The sequence below is a fragment of the Streptopelia decaocto genome (genome assembly GCF_964273445.1).
Source record: "Streptopelia decaocto genome assembly, contig: HAP1_SCAFFOLD_389, whole genome shotgun sequence".
Classification (NCBI taxonomy): domain Eukaryota; kingdom Metazoa; phylum Chordata; class Aves; order Columbiformes; family Columbidae; genus Streptopelia; species Streptopelia decaocto.
This window is the reverse complement of record NW_028116072.1, coordinates 68,276-86,392: the sequence shown is the minus strand read 5'-3', so window position 1 is coordinate 86,392 and position 18,117 is coordinate 68,276. Positions and strand designations below refer to the sequence as shown.

The 18,117-nt window shown below is 57.4% G+C and overlaps 1 protein-coding gene and 1 long non-coding RNA gene across 2 annotated transcripts; both read right to left on the bottom strand.

Annotated features, from left to right (window-relative positions):
* Positions 1-6: 6 nt before the first annotated feature.
* PHF8 (PHD finger protein 8) lies at positions 7-14,159 on the bottom strand (the record flags this gene model as incomplete). The annotated part of the gene is given in 17 exon segments (XM_082077022.1): positions 7-100; positions 553-638; positions 815-966; positions 1,335-1,420; positions 2,777-2,820; positions 2,823-2,865; positions 3,464-3,474; positions 3,477-3,554; positions 4,197-4,303; positions 4,963-5,050; positions 6,488-6,650; positions 8,193-8,379; positions 9,323-9,464; positions 10,890-11,050; positions 11,818-11,920; positions 12,198-12,283; positions 13,957-14,159. Coding segments are annotated over 17 exon segments (1,729 nt in total), but the record flags the coding sequence as incomplete, so codon positions are not given.
* Positions 14,160-17,192: 3,033 nt separating this feature from the next.
* Positions 17,193-18,071, bottom strand: LOC309452395. The gene is made up of 3 exons (XR_014186538.1): positions 18,044-18,071; positions 17,405-17,502; positions 17,193-17,302 (listed from the first exon to the last, which is right to left on the bottom strand). It is a non-coding gene; the product is annotated as an uncharacterized lncRNA (long non-coding RNA).
* Between the last annotated feature and the right edge of the window lie 46 nt (positions 18,072-18,117).

Genomic DNA, 18,117 nt, shown 5'->3' with positions numbered 1-18,117 from the left:
GGGTACTCGCCAGCCCCACTTGCCGACTGGCCTTCAGCAGGTCCAGCAGCCCCGCGGCGCTGCCGCCCCCCCCCTCCTCTTCCTCCGTCGTATAATCCTCCTGGGGGGGACACCCCAAAATCTGACCCCCCCGGGAACCCCCCAACCCCCCTGCACCCCCCAGCCCCTCAAAACCCCCCAAAAAACCCCAAATCCCCCCCCAAAACCCCCATCCCCTCCCACTTCATTTTTGTTCAAGTGTGCTGGGTGGGGACCCCAAAATCTGACACCCCCCCACCGGAGTGAACCCCAAAATCTGACACCCCCGGGAACTCCCCCAACCCCTCTGCACCCCCCCCCCCAGACCCTAAAATATAACTGGGACCCCCCAAAACACCCCCAAAATCCCCCAATTGCTGCCCAAATCCTCTCAATCACCCCCAAAAAACACCCCCAAAATCCCCAAAAAACATCCCCAGGGCCCCTCAAAACCCTCTGGGATCCCCCCAACCCCTCAGGGACCCCCCCAGCCCCCCAAAACCCCCCCAGCCCCCCCAAATTTGCCCCCCGTACCTCGATATCGAACTCCACCTCCCCCGGCTCACGCACCCGGTGGGGGTCGGAACAGGGTTTGGCGCGGGGGAGTTTTCGGGGGAGCCCTGGGGGGGCACCCCAAAAATTTAGGGGGGGCACAAGGTGGGGGGAGCCCCCAGCCCTCCCCATAATAAAATTGGGGGGTGGGAGGGGGTTAAAAGTGGTTGGGGGGGGATTTGGGGTTCGGGGTATTTTGGGGTTCAGGGGGTATTTTGGGGGGTCCCACTCACGGGGGGTCTCCGGGGGGGTCTCCGGGGGGGGTCTCGTCGATCTGTAGCTCCTCCCCCTCTGAATCTTCGGGGTCCAAGGGGGGGCTGGAGGGGGAGGAGGGGGGGGGATGGGGGGGGGCGGGAACCCCAAAATCTGCCCCCCCCCGGGCTGGAGCCGCTGGGGCTGGGGGGGAAAAGGGGGGGTCAGGGGGGGACCCCAAATCCACCCAGGACCCCCCAAATTGCCCCCAAACCCCTTGGGACACCCCCAATCTCCCATTCCACCCCCCCAATAGACACCCCCCCCCCCCCCCTCCCCGACTCCCAAAATCCCTCTGGGACCCCCCCAAACCCCCAAGTCCCCCCAACATCCCCCAAATCCCCCCCCAGACCCCCAAAACCCCTCCGGGACCCCCCCAATCCCAACTCCCCCCCAAAAACCCCCTGTGGGACCCCCCAAAAATCCCTCTGGGACCCCCCAGAGCCCCCAATATCCCCCCAGGGCCCCCCCAAATCCCTCTGGGCCCCCCCAAATCTCCCACTCCCACTCACCGTGCGCCCCATTGGGCAGCAGGATTTCGGGGGTCCCCCTCAGAATCCGCCTCCGTCTCCTCAGCGCTGGAACTGGGGGGGTCACCCTGGGAGGGGGGGACACCCCAAAATTTAACGGGGGGGGGGGGTCCCCAAAATCTACCCACCCCCCAAAAAAAACAAAATAACGTCTCACCTCCTCATCATCCTCCAGGGGGCGCTTTTTTTGGGGTCCCCCCTCGGCAGGGGGAGGGTGGGGGGTGGGGAGGGGGTTTCGGGGTCCCCCCTTTTTTGGGGGGGGATGTGGGACTCCCCGGGGGGGCCCGTAGGGGAACCCGACTTCCCGGCGCTTTGCTGGAACAGCTCCTGGGGGAAACCAGTAACTCCCAGTAAGGCCCAGTGACCCCCAAAGCTCCCCCAGTAACTCCCAGTTCCTCCCAGTGACCCCCAAAGCTTCCTGACAACATCCCAGTAAGTCCCAGTAACTCCCATAAAAGCCCCAAGTTTCCTGACAGCACCCCAGTGCCTCCCAGTAACTCCGAGATCCTCCCAGTAAACCCCTAGTCCTGCCCAGTAACTCCCAGTGTCTCCCAGTAACCACCCCTACAGCATCTTGACAATGTCACAGTATTTCCTACTCCCGCCCTCCAGTCCCTCCCAGTTCCCCTCACCCCATCCCAGTCCCCCCAGTGCCTCCCAGTTCCCTCATAGTTCCATCCCAGTCCCTCACCCCATCCCAGTTCCCCCCCAGTGCCTCCCAGTTCCCCCCAGTGCCTCCCAGTTCCCTCCCAGTGTCTCCCAGTTCTCCCCAATTCCATCCAGTGCCCCTCACCCCATCCCAGTCTCCCCCAGTGCCTCCCAGTGCCCCCCAGTTCCATCCCAGTCCCCCCCAGTTCCATTATAGTTCCCTCTCAGTGTCTCCCAGTTCCCCCCAATTCCATCCCAGTTCCCCTCACCCCATCCCAGCACCCCCCAGTGCCTCACAGTTCCCTCCCAGTCCCCCCAGTGTCTCCAGTTCCCCCCAGTTCCATCCCAGTCCCCCCAGTGTCTCCCAGTTCCCCCCATTCCATCCCAGTTCCCTCACCCCATCCCAGCACCCCCCAGTGCCTCCCAGTTCCCTCCCAGTTCTCTCCCAGTGTCTCCCAGTTCTCCCCAATTCCATCCCAGTCCCCCTCACCCCATCCCAGTCTCCCCCAGTGCCTCCCAGTTCCCTCCCAGTGCCTCCCAGTTTCATCCCAGTCCCCCCCAGTTCCATCCCAGTTCCCCTCAATTCCATCCCAGTCCCCCTCACCCCATCCCATGACCCCAGTGTCTCCCAGTCCCCCCCATTCCATCCCAGTCCTCCTCACCCCATCCCAGCCACCCCCCAGTGCCTCCCAGTCCCCCCAGTGTCTCCCAGTTCCCCCCAGTTCCCCCCAGTCCCCCTCACCCCATCCCAGTGCCCCCCAGTTCCCCCCAGTTACCTCCACCAGCCGAATCTCCTTCCCCAGTTCCCGGACCAGCTGCCCGGCCGGACAGTTTCGGGGATCTCATGTTCATGCTCCCCCAAAACCTTCACATTTTGGGGGGGGGTGGTCAAAAAAATTGGGGGGACCCCCCCCTTTAGACCCTCCCCCACCCACCTGTGCCCCCCCCCGAATCACGGGGACCCCCCAAAAAACAGGGGGACCCCCCAAAAAACATCCCCCCTCCCCAAAAAAACCACACAGGGCAACCCCAAAATCCCCCCCGCAACTCCCCATAACCCCACAAAATCCAGGAAGGAACCCCCCCCAAGGACTCCCCTTAAATTGTGGGGATCCCCAAAATGTGGGGGGGACCCCAAAATGTTGGGGACCCCCAAAAAAATACCATCACACCCCCCAAAATCCACTATATCCCCCATTCTTCCCCCTGTAACCCCACCAAAGTCCCCCCATAACACTCCAAACACCCCCAAAAAATTCAGGGATCCCCAAAATGTGGGGACCCCTCCCAAAAAATACCATCACCCCCCCAAAAATCCACTATATCCCCCCACTATTTGCCTTGTAACCCCCCAAAATCTCCCCATAACCCTCCCCAAATATGCCCGAAAACCCCGCAAAACATTAGGGACCCCCCCCAAAATGTGGGGGACCCCTCCCAAATGTTGGGGACCCCCCCGGTACCTCTTTGCGGTCCAGGCCCGGAACGCGGCCGCCAAGGCCTTGGCCCCATGTACCAAATAGGCCGCTGGGTGCCGCCGGTTCTCCCGCAAGCCTTGGGGGGGGGGGGGAAGGTTTTTGGGGGAGTTTTAGGGGGACCCCAACATTTTGGGACCCCCTCGAGGTGGGGAATGATTGGGGGGACCCCCCTGGAGAGAATAAGGGGGGTAATGGGGGGGAGGGGACCCCTAAAATGGGGGGGATGTGAGATAGCGAATGAACCATAAAATGAGGGGGGACCCCAAAATGGCCATAAATACACCCCCCCAGGACCCCAAAATCGCTCCTGGGACCCCCAAAAGCCACACAGGACCCCCAAAAATGGGGACGGGAACCCCCAAAATGGGGCTGGGACCCCCCAAGAAAACCAAAATCCCCTAAACCCACCCACCAGGACCCCAAACTTCCACCTGGGATCCCCAAATAGAGGGACATGACCCCCCCCAAAATGGCGCTGGGACCCCAAAAATGGTGATGGGAATCCCCAATATGGGGCTGGGACCCCAGAAATGGGGACAGGAAGCCCCAAAAATGGGGCTGGGACCCCCCAAAATTCCCCCAGGACCCCAAAATACCCCCCTAAAGACCCTCAAAATTGGGGCTGGGACCCCCCCCCAGGACCCCCAAAATGGGTCTAGGACGCCCCAAAATTGGGTTGTGACCCCCAAACCCCCCCCCCCAGAATTTGGGGACCCACCTCGGAACGTGTCCAGCAGGTGCCTCCCCACGTACCAACAAATCGTCTCGAAATTGGGAAATTTGAAGTTTTCCGCCGTGCTCAGACGTCGCTCCAGCTCGTACGCCCTAAAAATGGGGGGGTGGAAATATTGGGGACCCCCCAGCACCCCAAAAACCGCCAAAAATTCCTTCCTGACATCCCAAAACCCCCAAATCCCCCCAAATTTCCACCCAATCTGCCCAAAATGCCCCAAGAAGCATCAACCCCCCCACACTTGAGCTGCATCTCGACATTGAGACTGTGCAAAAAATTCACCCTGAAGGCCCCAAAATCCCCCTAAAATCCCCCCAAATTCCCCTAAAAACTCCCTAAATCACCCTAATTCTCCCCAAAACGCCCCAAAATGCCCCAAGTCCCCCCAAAATACCCCCCAAAATGCCCCAAAAACCATCAAAATTCCACCCACTTGAGCTGCTTCTTGATATTGAGACTGTGCAAAAAATTCACTCTGAGGCCCCAAATTCCCCTAAAATCTCCCCAAATCCCCCACAAAATGCCCCAAATGCCCCAATTTCCAATAAAATCCCCCCAAAATTCCACCAAATCCCCCCAAAATGCCCCCAAAACCATCAAAACTCCCCCCACTTGAGCTGCATCTCAATATTGAGACTGTGCAAAACAATTCACCCTGAAGGCCCCAAATGCCCCCAAAATCCCCTCCCAACACCCCCAAAAACCCCCAAATCCCCCCAAAATGCCCCAAAACCATCAAAACTCCACCTACTTGAGCTGCATCTCGATATTGAGACTGTGCAAAAAATTCCCCCCGAAAGCCAAACAGTCAACGGGCGTCAGGACAGCGTGAATCCAACCTATGGGGCATGGAACATATAGGGCTCATTAATCCAATCTATGGGGCAGGGAACATATAGGGCTGGTGAATCACATGTGAGGGGGGTTGGGGTCTTAATTTCATGATATAATGAGAAAAATGCACAAAAAAAGTGACTGATGTGGAAATTATTGATTAACAGAGTGACCCCCAAACTGCCTCAAAATGGTGGCGCCAAAATCACCTCAGGGTCAAAATGGCGCCAAAATCACCTCAGGGCTCAAAATGCACCACGGGAACCAATTTTGGGGTTTTTAGCCTCAATTTCATTATATAATGGAGAAAAACAAACAACAAGTGACCAATCAGTGAATTATCGATGAGCACAGCGACCCCCAAACTGCCTCAAAATGGCGGCGCCTGAATCACCTCAGGGTCAAAATGGCGCCAAAATCACCTCGGGGGACAAAATGGCAGCACCAAGGGAACCAATTTTGGCTTTTCCTTCATTACATCATGCAATTAAAGCTAAAGAACGTTTGGAATATTTGAGGTTTGCACAAAGAGCAACTGATGTGGGAATCAGCGATAAACAGAGTGACCCCCAAACTGCCTCAAAATGGCGGCGCCTGAATCACCTCAGGGGCAAAATGGCGCCAAAATCACCTCAGGGGCAAAATGGCGCCAAAATCACCTCAGGGGCAAAATGGTGGCACCAGGGGAACCAATTTTGGGGGTTTTAGCCTCAATTTCATTATATAATGGAGAAAAACAAACAAAAAGTGACCAATCAGTGAATTATCAATGAGCACAGTGACCCCCAAACTGCCTCAAAATGGCGGCGCCTGAATCACCTCAGGGTCAAAATGGCGCCAAAATCACCTCGGGGGACAAAATGGCAGCACCAAGGGAACCAATTTTGGCTTTTCCTTCATTACATCATGCAATTAAAGCTAAAGAACGTTTGGAATATTTGAGGTTTGCACAAAGAGCAACTGATGTGGGAATCAGCGATAAACAGAGTGACCCCCAAACTGCCTCAAAATGGCGGCGCCTGAATCACCTCAGGGGCAAAATGGCGCCAAAATCACCTCAGGGGCAAAATGGCGCCAAAATCACCTCAGGGGCAAAATGGTGGCACCAGGGGAACCAATTTTGGGGGTTTTAGCCTCAATTTCATTATATAATGGAGAAAAACAAACAAAAAGTGACCAATCAGTGAATTATCAATGAGCACAGTGACCCCCAAACTGCCTCAAAATGGCGGCGCCTGAATCACCTCAGGGTCAAAATGGCGCCAAAATCACCTCAGGGTCAAAATGGCGCCAAAATCACCTCAGGGCTCAAAATGGCGCCAAAGTCCCCTCAGGGCTCAAAATGGCAGCACCAACTGAACCAATTTTGGGTTTTTTAGCCTCAGTTTGGTTCTCTAACGGAGAGAAACGCCTGGAACGGTTGCGGGGCCCCCCAGACGTACCGGTGGGGATGAAGAGGGTCTGGCCCTGGCGGAGGGGGCAGCGGTAGCACCGATCCACCTGGTCCCCGAAAAACAGCTCCCCCTGATTGCGGGAGCTGCTCCAGGTCTCGAACAGAGACAGGTTGGCGGGCGTGGGGCGCACCAGGTAGAAGATCTTCTCGCCCTGATGTGGGGCAGATGTGGGGCAGATGTGGGGGGCACCCCCCAGGTGACACAACCCCCCAAAACACCCAAAACCCCCCAAGTTTTCTCCCTAAAACCGAATAAATTGAAGATTTTCTTGCCCTGATATGGGGCCAGTGGGGGGTGTAGCCCCCCCATACACATTCTACACACCACATAGCCCCCCAAATCCCCCCCGTGTACCCTCTAGTGACCCTATAAGCCCCCCACATCCCCCCTAAACTCCCATAGACACCCCATAGCCCCCCAAATCCCCCTTAAACCCACCTCATAGCTCCCCAAATCCTCCCTATACACCCTCTGGACACCCCATAGCCCCCCAAATCCCCCTTAAACCCACCCCATATCCCCCCAAATCCCCCCATACACTCTCTGCACACCCTATAGCCCCCAAATCCCCCCTAAGCTCACCCCATAGCCCCCCAAATCCCCCCATACACCCTCTAGACACCCTATAGCCCCCCAAATCCCCCTTAAACCCACCCCATAGCCCCCCAAATCCCCCCATACACCCTCTAGACACCCTATAGCCCCCAAATCCCTCCTAAACCCACCCCATAGTCCCCCAAGTCCCCCCTATAGCCCCCAAATCCCCGTCTCTTGAGGACGAGCTACCAGACGGAGCTGCCCCCGAAGTCGATGTGCAAGTCCCGATAACCCCCCAATAACCCCCCAAATCCCCCCTAAACCCACCCCATAGCCCCCCAAATCCCCCCATACACCCTCTAGACACCCTATAGCCCCCAAATCCCCCCAAAACCCACCCCATAGCCCCCCAAATCCCCCCTATAGCCCCCAAATCCCCGTCTCTTGAGGACGAGCTACCAGACGGAGCTGCCCCCGAAGTCGATGTGCAAGTCCCGATAACCCCCCAATAACCCCCCAAATCCCCCCTAAACCCACCCCATAGCCCCCCAAATCCCCCCATACACCCTCTAGACACCCTATAGCCCCCAAATCCCCCCAAAACCCACCCCATAGCCCCCCAAATCCCCCCTATAGCCCCCAAATCCCCGTCTCTTGAGGACGAGCTACCAGACGGAGCTGCCCCCGAAGTCGATGTGCAAGTCCCGATAACCCCCCAATAACCCCCCAAATCCCCCCTAAACCCACCCCATAGCCCCCCAAATACCCCCCATACACCCTCTAGACACCCTATAGCCCCCAAATCCCCCCCAAACCCACCCCATAGCCCCCCAAATCCCCCCTATAGCCCCCAAATCCCCGTATCTTGAGGACGATGTACCAGACGGTGCTGCCCCCGAAGTCGATGTGCGAGTCCCGATAACCCCCCGCAGTCCCCCAAATCCCCCCCATACACCCTCTAGACACCCCATAGCCCCCCAAGTCCCCCCTAAAGCCACCCCATAGCCCCCCAAATCCACCCTATACACCCTATAGCCCCCAAATCCCCGTATCTTGAGCACGAGGAACCAGATGGAGCTGCCCCCAAAGTTGATGTGCGAGTCCCGATAACCCCCCAAATCCCCCCCGAATCCCCCCGAATCCCCCCCAAACCCACCCTGAGCACGTGGTACCAGACGGAGGTGCCCCCGAAGTCGATGTGGAAGTCGGTGTAGCTGTCGCGGGCGCCCATCAGGCAGTATTTCTGCACGCTGGGCCGCTCGCGCGCCGACTCCCCCGGCCACAGGTTCTCCACCCACGACAGCTTGCGAACGATGCGCGGGGTCTCCACCAGGTTCGAGAGGCTGCGGTGGGGGGGGCACGGACATTAGGGGACCCCCCCGTGGGGTTGGGGGAGCCCCCGAAGGTTTTGGAGCAACAGGGTTGGGGTAGAGGGGTGGGGATGGGGGAGAAGGGGCTGGCAGAGAGGGGATGGGGGGGAAGAGAGATTTGGGGGAATTATGGAAAAGGGGGGGACCCCCAGACTTGAGGGTGGACCCCCAGATTGGGAAGGGGTTCCTGAAAATGGGGGGGACCCATAGATTTGCAAGGGAGTCATTGAAAATGGGGGGGACCCATAGATTTGCAAGGGAGTCACTGAAAATGGGGGGACGCCAATTTGGGGGCAGAGGGGTGGGGATGGGGGAGAAGGGGCTGGGAGAGAGGGGATGGGGGGGACTGAAGATTTGGGGGTTTATGGAAAAGGGGGGGACCTCAGATTTGGGGGTGGACCCCCAGATTGGGAAGGGGTTCCTGAAAATGGGGGGGACCCTTAGGTTTGCAGGGGAGTCATTGAAAATGGGGGGGAGCCCAATTTGGGGGCAGAGGGATGGAGGAGAAGGGGCTGGGAGAGAGGGGATGGGGGGAACAGAGATTTGGGGGGATTATGGAAAAGGGGGGGACCTCAGATTTGGGGTTGGACCCCAGATTGGGAAGGGGTTCCTGAAAATGGGAGGGACCCTCAGGTTTGCAGGGGAGTGATTGAAAATGGGGGGGACCCCAATTTGGGGGCAGAGGGATGGGGATGGGGGAGAAGGGGCTGGGAGAGAGGGGATGGGGGGGACTGAAGATTTGGGGGTTTATGGAAAAGGGGGGGACCTCAGATTTGGGGGTGGACCCCCAGATTGGGAAGGGGTTCCTGAAAATGGGGGGGACCTTTAGGTTTGCAGGGGAGTCATTGAAAATGGGGGGACACCAGTGACACTGGGAGGGTCACCGGTCCATACTGGTCCATACTGGGAGCCCCACCGTGTGTCGGAGAACTCCAGGCTGATGACATTGAGCACCCGGTCCCTGCGCGTCCCCCCCAGGTAGGTGACAAACTCCCCCAGCGTCATCCTGCAGCCGGCCTGGCGCCCCACGTCGATCACCTCGATCACCTTGTCCCCCCCTATGGAACGCAAACCCTATAGAATCAGCCATAAGGTCACAGACTTGGGGCTCAAAATGGTACCAGAAGCACCTCAGGGAGCAACATGGTGCCAGAATCACCTCAGGGTGAAAATGGCGCCAGAAGCACCTCAGGGAGCAACATGGCAGGACCAGGGGCACCAATTTCGGGGCTTTTAGCCTCGATTTCTTGATATAATGGAAAAAAAATGTACAAAAAGTGACTGATGTGGGAATTATCAATAAACAGAGCGACCGCCAAACTGCCTCAAAATGGCGGCGCCTGAATCACCTCAGGGTCAAAATGGCGCCAGAATCACCTCAGGGCTCAACATGGCAGCCCCAGGGGAACCAATTTTGGAGCTTTTAGCCTTGATTTCACGATATAATGGAAAAAAATGTACAAAAAGCGGCTGATGTGGGAATTATTGATTAAAAGAGCGACCACCAAACTGCCTCAAAATGGCGGCGCCCGAATCACCTCAGGGGCAAAATGGCGGCAAAGTCACCTCAGGGAACAAAATGGCACCAAAACCACGTCAGGGAACAAAATGGCAGCCCGAGGAGTGCCGATTTTGGGGGTTTTAGCCTTGATTTCGTGATATAATGGAGAAAAATGTACAAAAAGTGACGGATGTGGTAACTATTAATAAACAGAGCAACCCCCAAACTGCCTCAAAATGGCAGCGCCTGAATCACCTCAGGGTGAAAATGGCACCAAAATCACCTCAGGGCTCAACATGGCAGCCCCAGGGGAACCAATTTTGGAGCTTTTAGCCTTGATTTCACGATATAATGGAAAAAAATGTACAAAAAGTGGCTGATGTGGGAATTATTGATTAAAAGAGCGAACACCAAACTGCCTCAAAATGGCGGCGCCCGAATCACCTCAGGGGCAAAATGGCGGCAAAGTCACCTCAGGGAACAAAATGGCACCAAAACCACGTCAGGGAACAAAATGGCAGCCCGAGGAGTGCCGATTTTGGGGTTTTAGCCTTGATTTTGTGATATAATGGAGAAAAATGTACAAAAAGTGACGGATGTGGTAACTATTAATAAACAGAGCGACCCCCAAACTGCCTCAAAATGGCGGCGCCTGAATCGCCTCAGGGTCAAAATGGCACCAAAATCACCTCAGGGCTCAACATGGCAGCCCCAGGGGAACCAATTTTGGGGCTTTTAGCCTCGATTTTGTGATATGATGGAAAAAAAATGTACAAAAAGTGACGGATGTGGTAACTATTAATCAACACAGCGACCCCCAAACTGCCTCAAAATGGCGGCGCCTGAATCGCCTCAGGGGCAAAATGGCGCCAGAATCACCTCAGGGCTCACCATGGCGGCCCCGGGGAAGCAGGGATGGAGGTGAGGCTGCTACAGACCCCCCCAGGAGCCCCGAAATGGCCGTTTCTCGCCCCAAACTCACCCACGTAGTGCTGCACGTCGCGGGGGGTGAAGCTGGGGGGCGGGAGGGTCATTCCCAGCCCGTCTTTCTTGTTCACCAGGATGGGGACGCTGAACGTTTTCTCCTCCAGGTACTCGACCGTGAGCTGGGACCCGCTGGGCCGCAGCAGGATCTCCTCGGCGCTATAGGGGCAACGTATAGGGGATGTATAGAGAGCCGCCAAGGTCTAGGAGGGACCTTGGAGATGGGGGGGTGGAGGTTCTATAGGGTCTGCAGGGGGTTTGAAGAGGTTCTATAGCTGCTAAAATGGCTTAATGAGATCCCTATGTGGTCCTCTGGTAGGTATTGAAGCTCCTATAGATGCTATAATAGGTTAATAAGATCCCTATGTGGTTCTCTGGTGGGTATTGAAGCTCCTATAGACGCTATAATAGATTAATAAGGTCCCTATATGGTCCTCTGGTGGGTATCGGAGCTCCTATAGGTGTTATAATGGGTTAACAAGATTCCCATGTGGTTCTCTGGTGGGCATTCAAGCTCCTATAGATGCTATAAGGCGTTAGTAACACCCCTACGTGGTCCTCCGGTGGCTTTTGAAGCTCCTATAGATACTGTAATGGATTAATGACATCCCTGTATGGTCCTTCGGTGGGTGTTGGAGCTCCTACAGATGCCATAATGGATTAATGATATCTCTATGTGGTTCTCTGGGGGATATTTGAGGTTCTATAGATACTATAATGGGTTAAACTGCATATATTTTAGCTCTTATAGGTACTACCACGGGTTCATAAAGCATCTATATGGTTATCCGGTGGGTATTAGAGCCCCTATAGGTGCTATAAGGCCCCTATAAAATCCTGAGAGCCCCCGTAGCCCCATAACCCCCCGCCATATATCCCCAAGGGCCCCTATAGGTTCCTATAGGTGCGGTTCCTATAGGTCTCACCTGGGGAAGGTGCGGCCGCGCAGCTCGCGGATGAAGTGGGCGGAGCCTGTGCGGGCGGGGCGCGTTGGCTCCGCCTCCTTTGGGGGCCCCCGGCGCCGCTTCACTGCGGGGAACATATGGATCCCATAGGCACCCCGGACACCCCCAGCCCGGCCCCCTATGGTCCATACGGGGCCAGAGAGGGGAAGCAGCCCTGGGTCTATATGGGTCTATAGGGTGCCAGGCGGGAGGCACTGGGAGGACATAGGGGGTTACTGGGAGCACTCCCAGTGCCCCCCAGTATATCCCAGTGCCCCCCCATACAGCACTCTAGGGGACTCCCAGGTGGAGCCCCACGCCCGCTATATGTTTCGCTATAGGTGGCTCTATAGGTGACTCACGGACGGAGGGGCCGCGCAGGACGGCGCAGGTCGGGCAGTGGAACAGGTCGATGTCGGCGGCCGCCTCCTCCTCCACCCCCACGCAGCTGCACCAGTAAAGACCAGTATGGACCAGTAAGAGCCCATATGAGCCAGTATGGACCCATAGGCACCAGTATGAATCCATATGAACCCATATGAAACAGTATGGACCGGTATAAAGCTCTAACGCAGCCAGTGCCCCCAAGGAACTCGAGGAACCCTCCCAGTGCTCCCAGTAACCCTCCCAGTAACCCCCTGTGCCTTCCCAGTGCCCCCCAGTATATCCCAGTGCCCCCCAGTATATCCCAGTGCCCTCCCAGTCCCCTCTCACCCCTTCCCAGTCCCTCCCAGTGCCCTCCTGTCCCTTCCCAGTCCCCCTCACTCCCTCCCAGTGTCCCCCAGTATATCCCAGTGTCCTCCCAGTATATCCCAGTATGTCCCAGTCCCCTCCCAGTGCATCCCAATCCCCTCCCAGTGCCACCCAGTTCTTCCCAGTTCCCTTAATCCCCTCCCAGTGCCTCCCAGCAACCCCCCAGTTCCCTCCTGACCCTTTTCAGTCCCTCCCAGTGTCCTCCCAGTATATCCCAGTCCCCTCCCAGTATATCCCAGTCCCCTCCCAGTGTCCCCCAATCCCTCCCAGTGTCCTCCCAGTATATCCCAGTCCCCCCAGTCCCCTCTCACCCCTTCCCAGTCCTTCCCAGTGTCCCCCAGTCCCTCCCAGTGTCCTCCCAGTATATCCCAGTCCCCTCTCACCCCTTCCCAGTCCCTCCCAGTGTCCCCCAATCCCTCCCAGTGTCCTCCCAGTATATCCCAGTCCCCTCCCAGTGCCCCCCGGTCCCCTCTCACCGCTTCCCAGTCCTTCCCAGTGTCCCCCAATCCCTCCCAGTCCCCTCCCAGTGTCCTCCCAGTATATCCCTGTCCCCTCCCAGTGCCCCCCAGTCCCCTCCTGCCCCCTCTCACGTCCTCCCAGTTCCCTCCCAATGCCCCCCAGTCCCTCCCAGTATATCCCAGAGCCCTCCCAGTATATCCCAGTCCCCACCCAGTGCCCCCCAGTCCCCTCTCACCCCTTCCCAGTCCTTCCCAGTGTCCCCCCATCCCTCCCAGTGTCCTCCCAGTATATCCCAGTCCCCCCAGTCCCCTCTCACCGCTTCCCAGTCCTTCCCAGTGTCCCCCAATCCCTCCCAGTCCCCTCCCAGTATATCCCAGTCCCCTCCCAGTGCCCCCCAGTCCCCTCCTGTCCCCTCTCACGTCCTCCCAGTTCCCTCCCAATGCCCCCCAGTCCCTCCCAGTATATCCCAGAGCCCTCCCAGTATATCCCAGTCCCCACCCAGTGCCCCCCAGTCCCCTCTCACCCCTTCCCAGTCCTTCCCAGTGTCCCCCCATCCCTCCCAATGTCCTCCCAGTATATCCCAGTCCCCTCCTGTCCCCTCTCACGCCCTCCCAGTTCCCTCCCAGTCCCTCCCAGTATATCCCAGTGCCCTCCCAGTATATTCCAGTCCCTCCCAGTATATCCCAGTGTCCTCCCAGTATATCCCAGTCCCCTCCTGTCCCCTCTCACACCCTCACAGTCCCTTCCCAGTGCCCCCCAGTCCCTCCCAGTATATCCCAGCGCCCTCCCAGTATATCCCAGTCCCCTCCTGTCCCCTCTCACGCCCTCCCAGTCCCTTCCCAGTCCCTCCCAGTCCCTCCCAGTATATCCCAGTCCCTCCCAGTGCCTCCCAGTCCGTCCCAGTCGCACCTGCCGTGGAACCAGTCCTGGCAGCCGTCGCACTCGATCATGAAGCGGGTGACGTCGTAGGGCAGGCGGCACAGGCAGTACACGGGCACCGAGGCCATGGCCCCTATGGATCCTATAGGCCCCTAGAGGCCTCTTATGGATCCTACAGACCCCTATGGACCCCTACAGATCCCTATGGACCCCTACAGACCCCTATGGACCCCTACAGACATCCCCCCCCGCCCCCTATAGACCCCCCCAACCCCGTGCATCCACCCCGCTCACCCTATAGGTCCCTGGACCCCTATGGACACCCACCCTATTCTATAGGTGACCCCCTATAGAAATGCCCCCCTATAGCCACCACCACTCCCCTTTAATGCTTCCCTATATGTTCCCCTCTCCTATTGAGACACAACCCCCACATGCACAATCTATAGGGGCCTGGGACACCCCCCCCAACAAGGGTCTATAGGGTCACTATAGGACCCCCCCCCCCCAAAAAAAGACCTATAGGGCCCTGTGACACCCCAAAAAGAGCCTATAGATCCCTCGTACAGCCTCACCCAAATGCTTACAGGGCCTCCCTTGCTCTATAGGGCCCTACGACACCCCCAAAAGAGTCTATAGGTCCCTGGGATCCCTCCCACAAAGGCCTATAGGGCCCCAAAAAGGGGCCTATAGGGCCCCAAGAGCCTACAGGGCCCCGGGGCTCCCCGCAAACGGTCTACAGGGCTCCAGCCCCACTCTATAGGGTCCCTCCCCCCCTATAGAGCCTATAGGGTCCCAGTGCCCCCCGCCTTGAGGCCTACAAGGCCGCGGGCTCCCCGCGAGGCCTGCGCGTCCCCCACCGCCACCTCCCGACTAGGCCGCAGGCGCCCCCGGCCGGGCCTGAGGCCTTTCCCGGCCGTTCCACCGCCACCTCCCGGTTACCGCCGCCCGGGCCCGGCCCGGCCTCGGTGCCGCCGCCGCCGCCGCGGCTCCTGCCCGGCTCCGGTCACCCGATAAAGTTTTATTCAAACGCGGAAACGAGAAGGGGGGGGACGGGGGAGAGGGCGGGGCTCAGGCGCCATTTTGACCGCGCCGCGCCGCCATCTTGGGAAGGTCGCCGGGCGCCATCTTGGGAAGGGCGCGTCCTCGCGCCACCCCATAGGCAGGCAATGGAAGCGCCGCCATCTTGGGAAGGTCGCCGGGCGCCATCTTGGGAAGGGCGCGTCCTCGCGCCACCCCATAGGCAGGCAATGGAAGCGCCGCCATCTTGGGAAGGTCGCCGGGCGCCATCTTGGGAAGGGCGCGTCCTCGCTCCTCCCCATAGGCGGTCAATGGAAGCGCCGCCATCTGGAGTGGCGAGCGCGGCGGCCATCTTAGGTGTGGCGCCCCCCCTCTGCCCCCCCCAACGATTTTATTTCTCTACTTTGGGCTTTTTTTCGCACTTTATAATAATTTACAAAAAAAAAAAAAAAAAAAAAAGAAATAAATTAAACGCCCCGGCCCCGAACACACGGAATTCACCCCCAAAGCTCGCTGGCTGGTGAAGAGGTGAGGTAGATGAGCGGAAAACACAAAGAAATTACCCAAAATTGGGCTGGGGAGAGGAGGGGGAAGTAGAGGAGGGGCAGTGGCACCAGTACGACCAGTATGAGGGGACAAGTGACACCAGTACGGCCAGGTCCCCTTTGCCAGGCTGTGTTAAAAGGAATTCCAGGCATGCAGGGGGGTTTGGGGCGAAACACAGCGGTTTGGGGGCTCCGAGTGGGTTTGGGGTAAGAAACGGGGATTTTGGGAGCAAGTAAAGGGGTGAGTGAGGGCTTGGAGTTCAAGTGGTGGCGTTTTGGGGTGAAATGTGCCCATTTTGGGGCTAAAAACTGCGGTTGCCTCATGCGGGGGGTGAAAAAGGGTGAATGGGCCAAAAAAGGGTGTTTTGGGTGAAATGAGGCGATTTGGGGGCTGAAAAGGGGATTTACCTCATGGAGGGGTGAAAAAGGCGGGAACAGCCAAAAAAGGACATTTTGGGGTGAAATGAGGTGATTTTGTGGCTGAAAAGGGGATTTACCTCACGGAGGGGTGAAAAAAGGCGGGAAAGCTCCAAAAAGGGCATTTTGGGGGGAAATGAGGAGATTTTGGGGGGAAATGAGGAGATTTTGGGCTGAAATGAGAGCTTACTCATGGAGGGGTGAAAAAGGCGGGAAAGCTCCAAAAAGGGCGTTTTGGGGTGAAATGAGGTGATTTTGGGGCTGAAAAGGGGATTTACCGCATGGAGGGGTGAAAAAAGGCGGGAACGGCCAAAAAAGGCATTTTGGGGTGAAATTAGGCGATTTGGGGGCTGAAATGGGAGTTTCGCTCATGGAGGGGTGGAAAAAGGTGGGAAAGCTCCCAAAAAGGGCATTTTGGGGTGAAATGGGGCAATTTGGGGGGAATATGGGGAGATTTTGGGGCTGAAATTGGAGTTTACCTCATGGAGAGGAGAAAAAAGGCGGGAACACCCAAAAAAGGGCATTTGGGGGTGAAATGAGGTGATTTTGGGGGGAAATTAGGAGATTTTGGGTCTAAAAAGGGGATTTACCTCATGGAGGGGTGAAAAAAGGCGGGAACAGCCAAAAAAGGGCATTTGGGGGTGAAATGAGGTGATTTTGGGGGAAATGAGGTGATTTTGCGGCTGAAAAGGGGATTTACCTCATGGAGGGGTGAAAAAAGGCGGGAACAGCCAAAAAGGGCATTTTGGGGTGAATGAGGCGATTTGGGGCTGAAATGGGAGTTTAGCTCATGGAGGGGTGGAAAAAGGCGGAAAGCTCCAAAAAGGGCGTTTTGGGGTGAAATGGGGCAATTTGGGGGGAATATGGGGAGATTTTGGGCTGAAATGGGAGTTTACCTCATGGAGGGGAGAAAAAAGGCGGGAACACCAAAAAAGGGCATTTTTGGGGTGAAATGAGGAGATTTTGGGGCTGAAATGGGAGTTTACCTCATGGAGGGGTGAAAAAAGGCAGGAACACCCAAAAAAGGGGCATTTTGGGGTGAAATGAGAAGATTTTGGAGCTGAAAAGGGATTTACCTCATGGAGGGGTGAAAAAAGGCGGGAAAGCTCCAAAAAGGGCATTTTGGGGTGAAATGGGGCAATTTTGGGGTTGAAACAAGGTGATTTTGGAGCTGAAAAGCGGGGTCACCCCACAAGTGGGTTCTAAGGGGGGGACATGACCCAAACCCGAGGAATTTTGGGGCAAACGAGGGGAATTTGGGCCAGTGCAGCCATTTTAGGGTCCGGGGGGGGAAGGGACAGCCCCTCCCATGGGGGTCGCTTTTCGGGGGGTCCCCCCCCAATTTGGGGGTTCACACGGACGCTGCGCAGGGTCGTCACCCACGACGAGGTGCCCTGTGGGGTTTTTTTTGGGGAAAAAGGGGGGTTTTAAGTATTAGGGACCCCCCCAACGTGCCCTATAAGAAAAGGGGGTTCGGGGGGGTCCCCCAAATTCACCTGCGCTCGGGCCGTATCCTGCGCCCATTCGTCCACCAGCCGGTGCAGGTCGGGGGTGAACAGTCCCTTCTTTTGGGGGGCCGGGGGGTTTGGGGGGGCTGGGAGAGGGAACCCAGGCGTCCGGGGGTGGGGGGGTCCTAAAGTCCGGTGTACCTAAAATCTTAATCCCCATGCCCCTAAATCCCCCTTTTATGCCTCTAAATCCCCCCCGCAAACCATGCAGGACCTCAAAACCCCCAAAACTCCTCCTTGAACCCCAAATTCCCCCCTTTACACCCCAAATCCCACTCCCCGAACCATGGGAAACCCCCAAACCCCCCACATTACACCCCAAAACCCCTCCCTGAACCCCAAAACCTCCCTTACCCCCAAAATCACCTTCCCAGACCCCCAATACCCCCTTTTGCACCCCCTAAACCCCCCTTGAACCCCAATATTCCCCCTTTACACCCCAAAAATCCCCTTCCCCAAACCATGGGACACCCCAAAACCCCTCCTTGAACCCCCAAATCCCCCCTTTACACCCCAAAACCCTCCCTGCACCCCCAAATCCCCTATTTAGACCCCAACCCCCCTCCCCAGCCCACAGACACCCCCAAACGCCCCCTGAAACCCCCAAATCCCCCTTTCCCCCCCAACCTGTTCCATTCGCTCCCCGTCCCTGTCCTCTTCCCTTGACCCCCCGAAGCCGTCGTGGGGACCCCCGGCTCCCC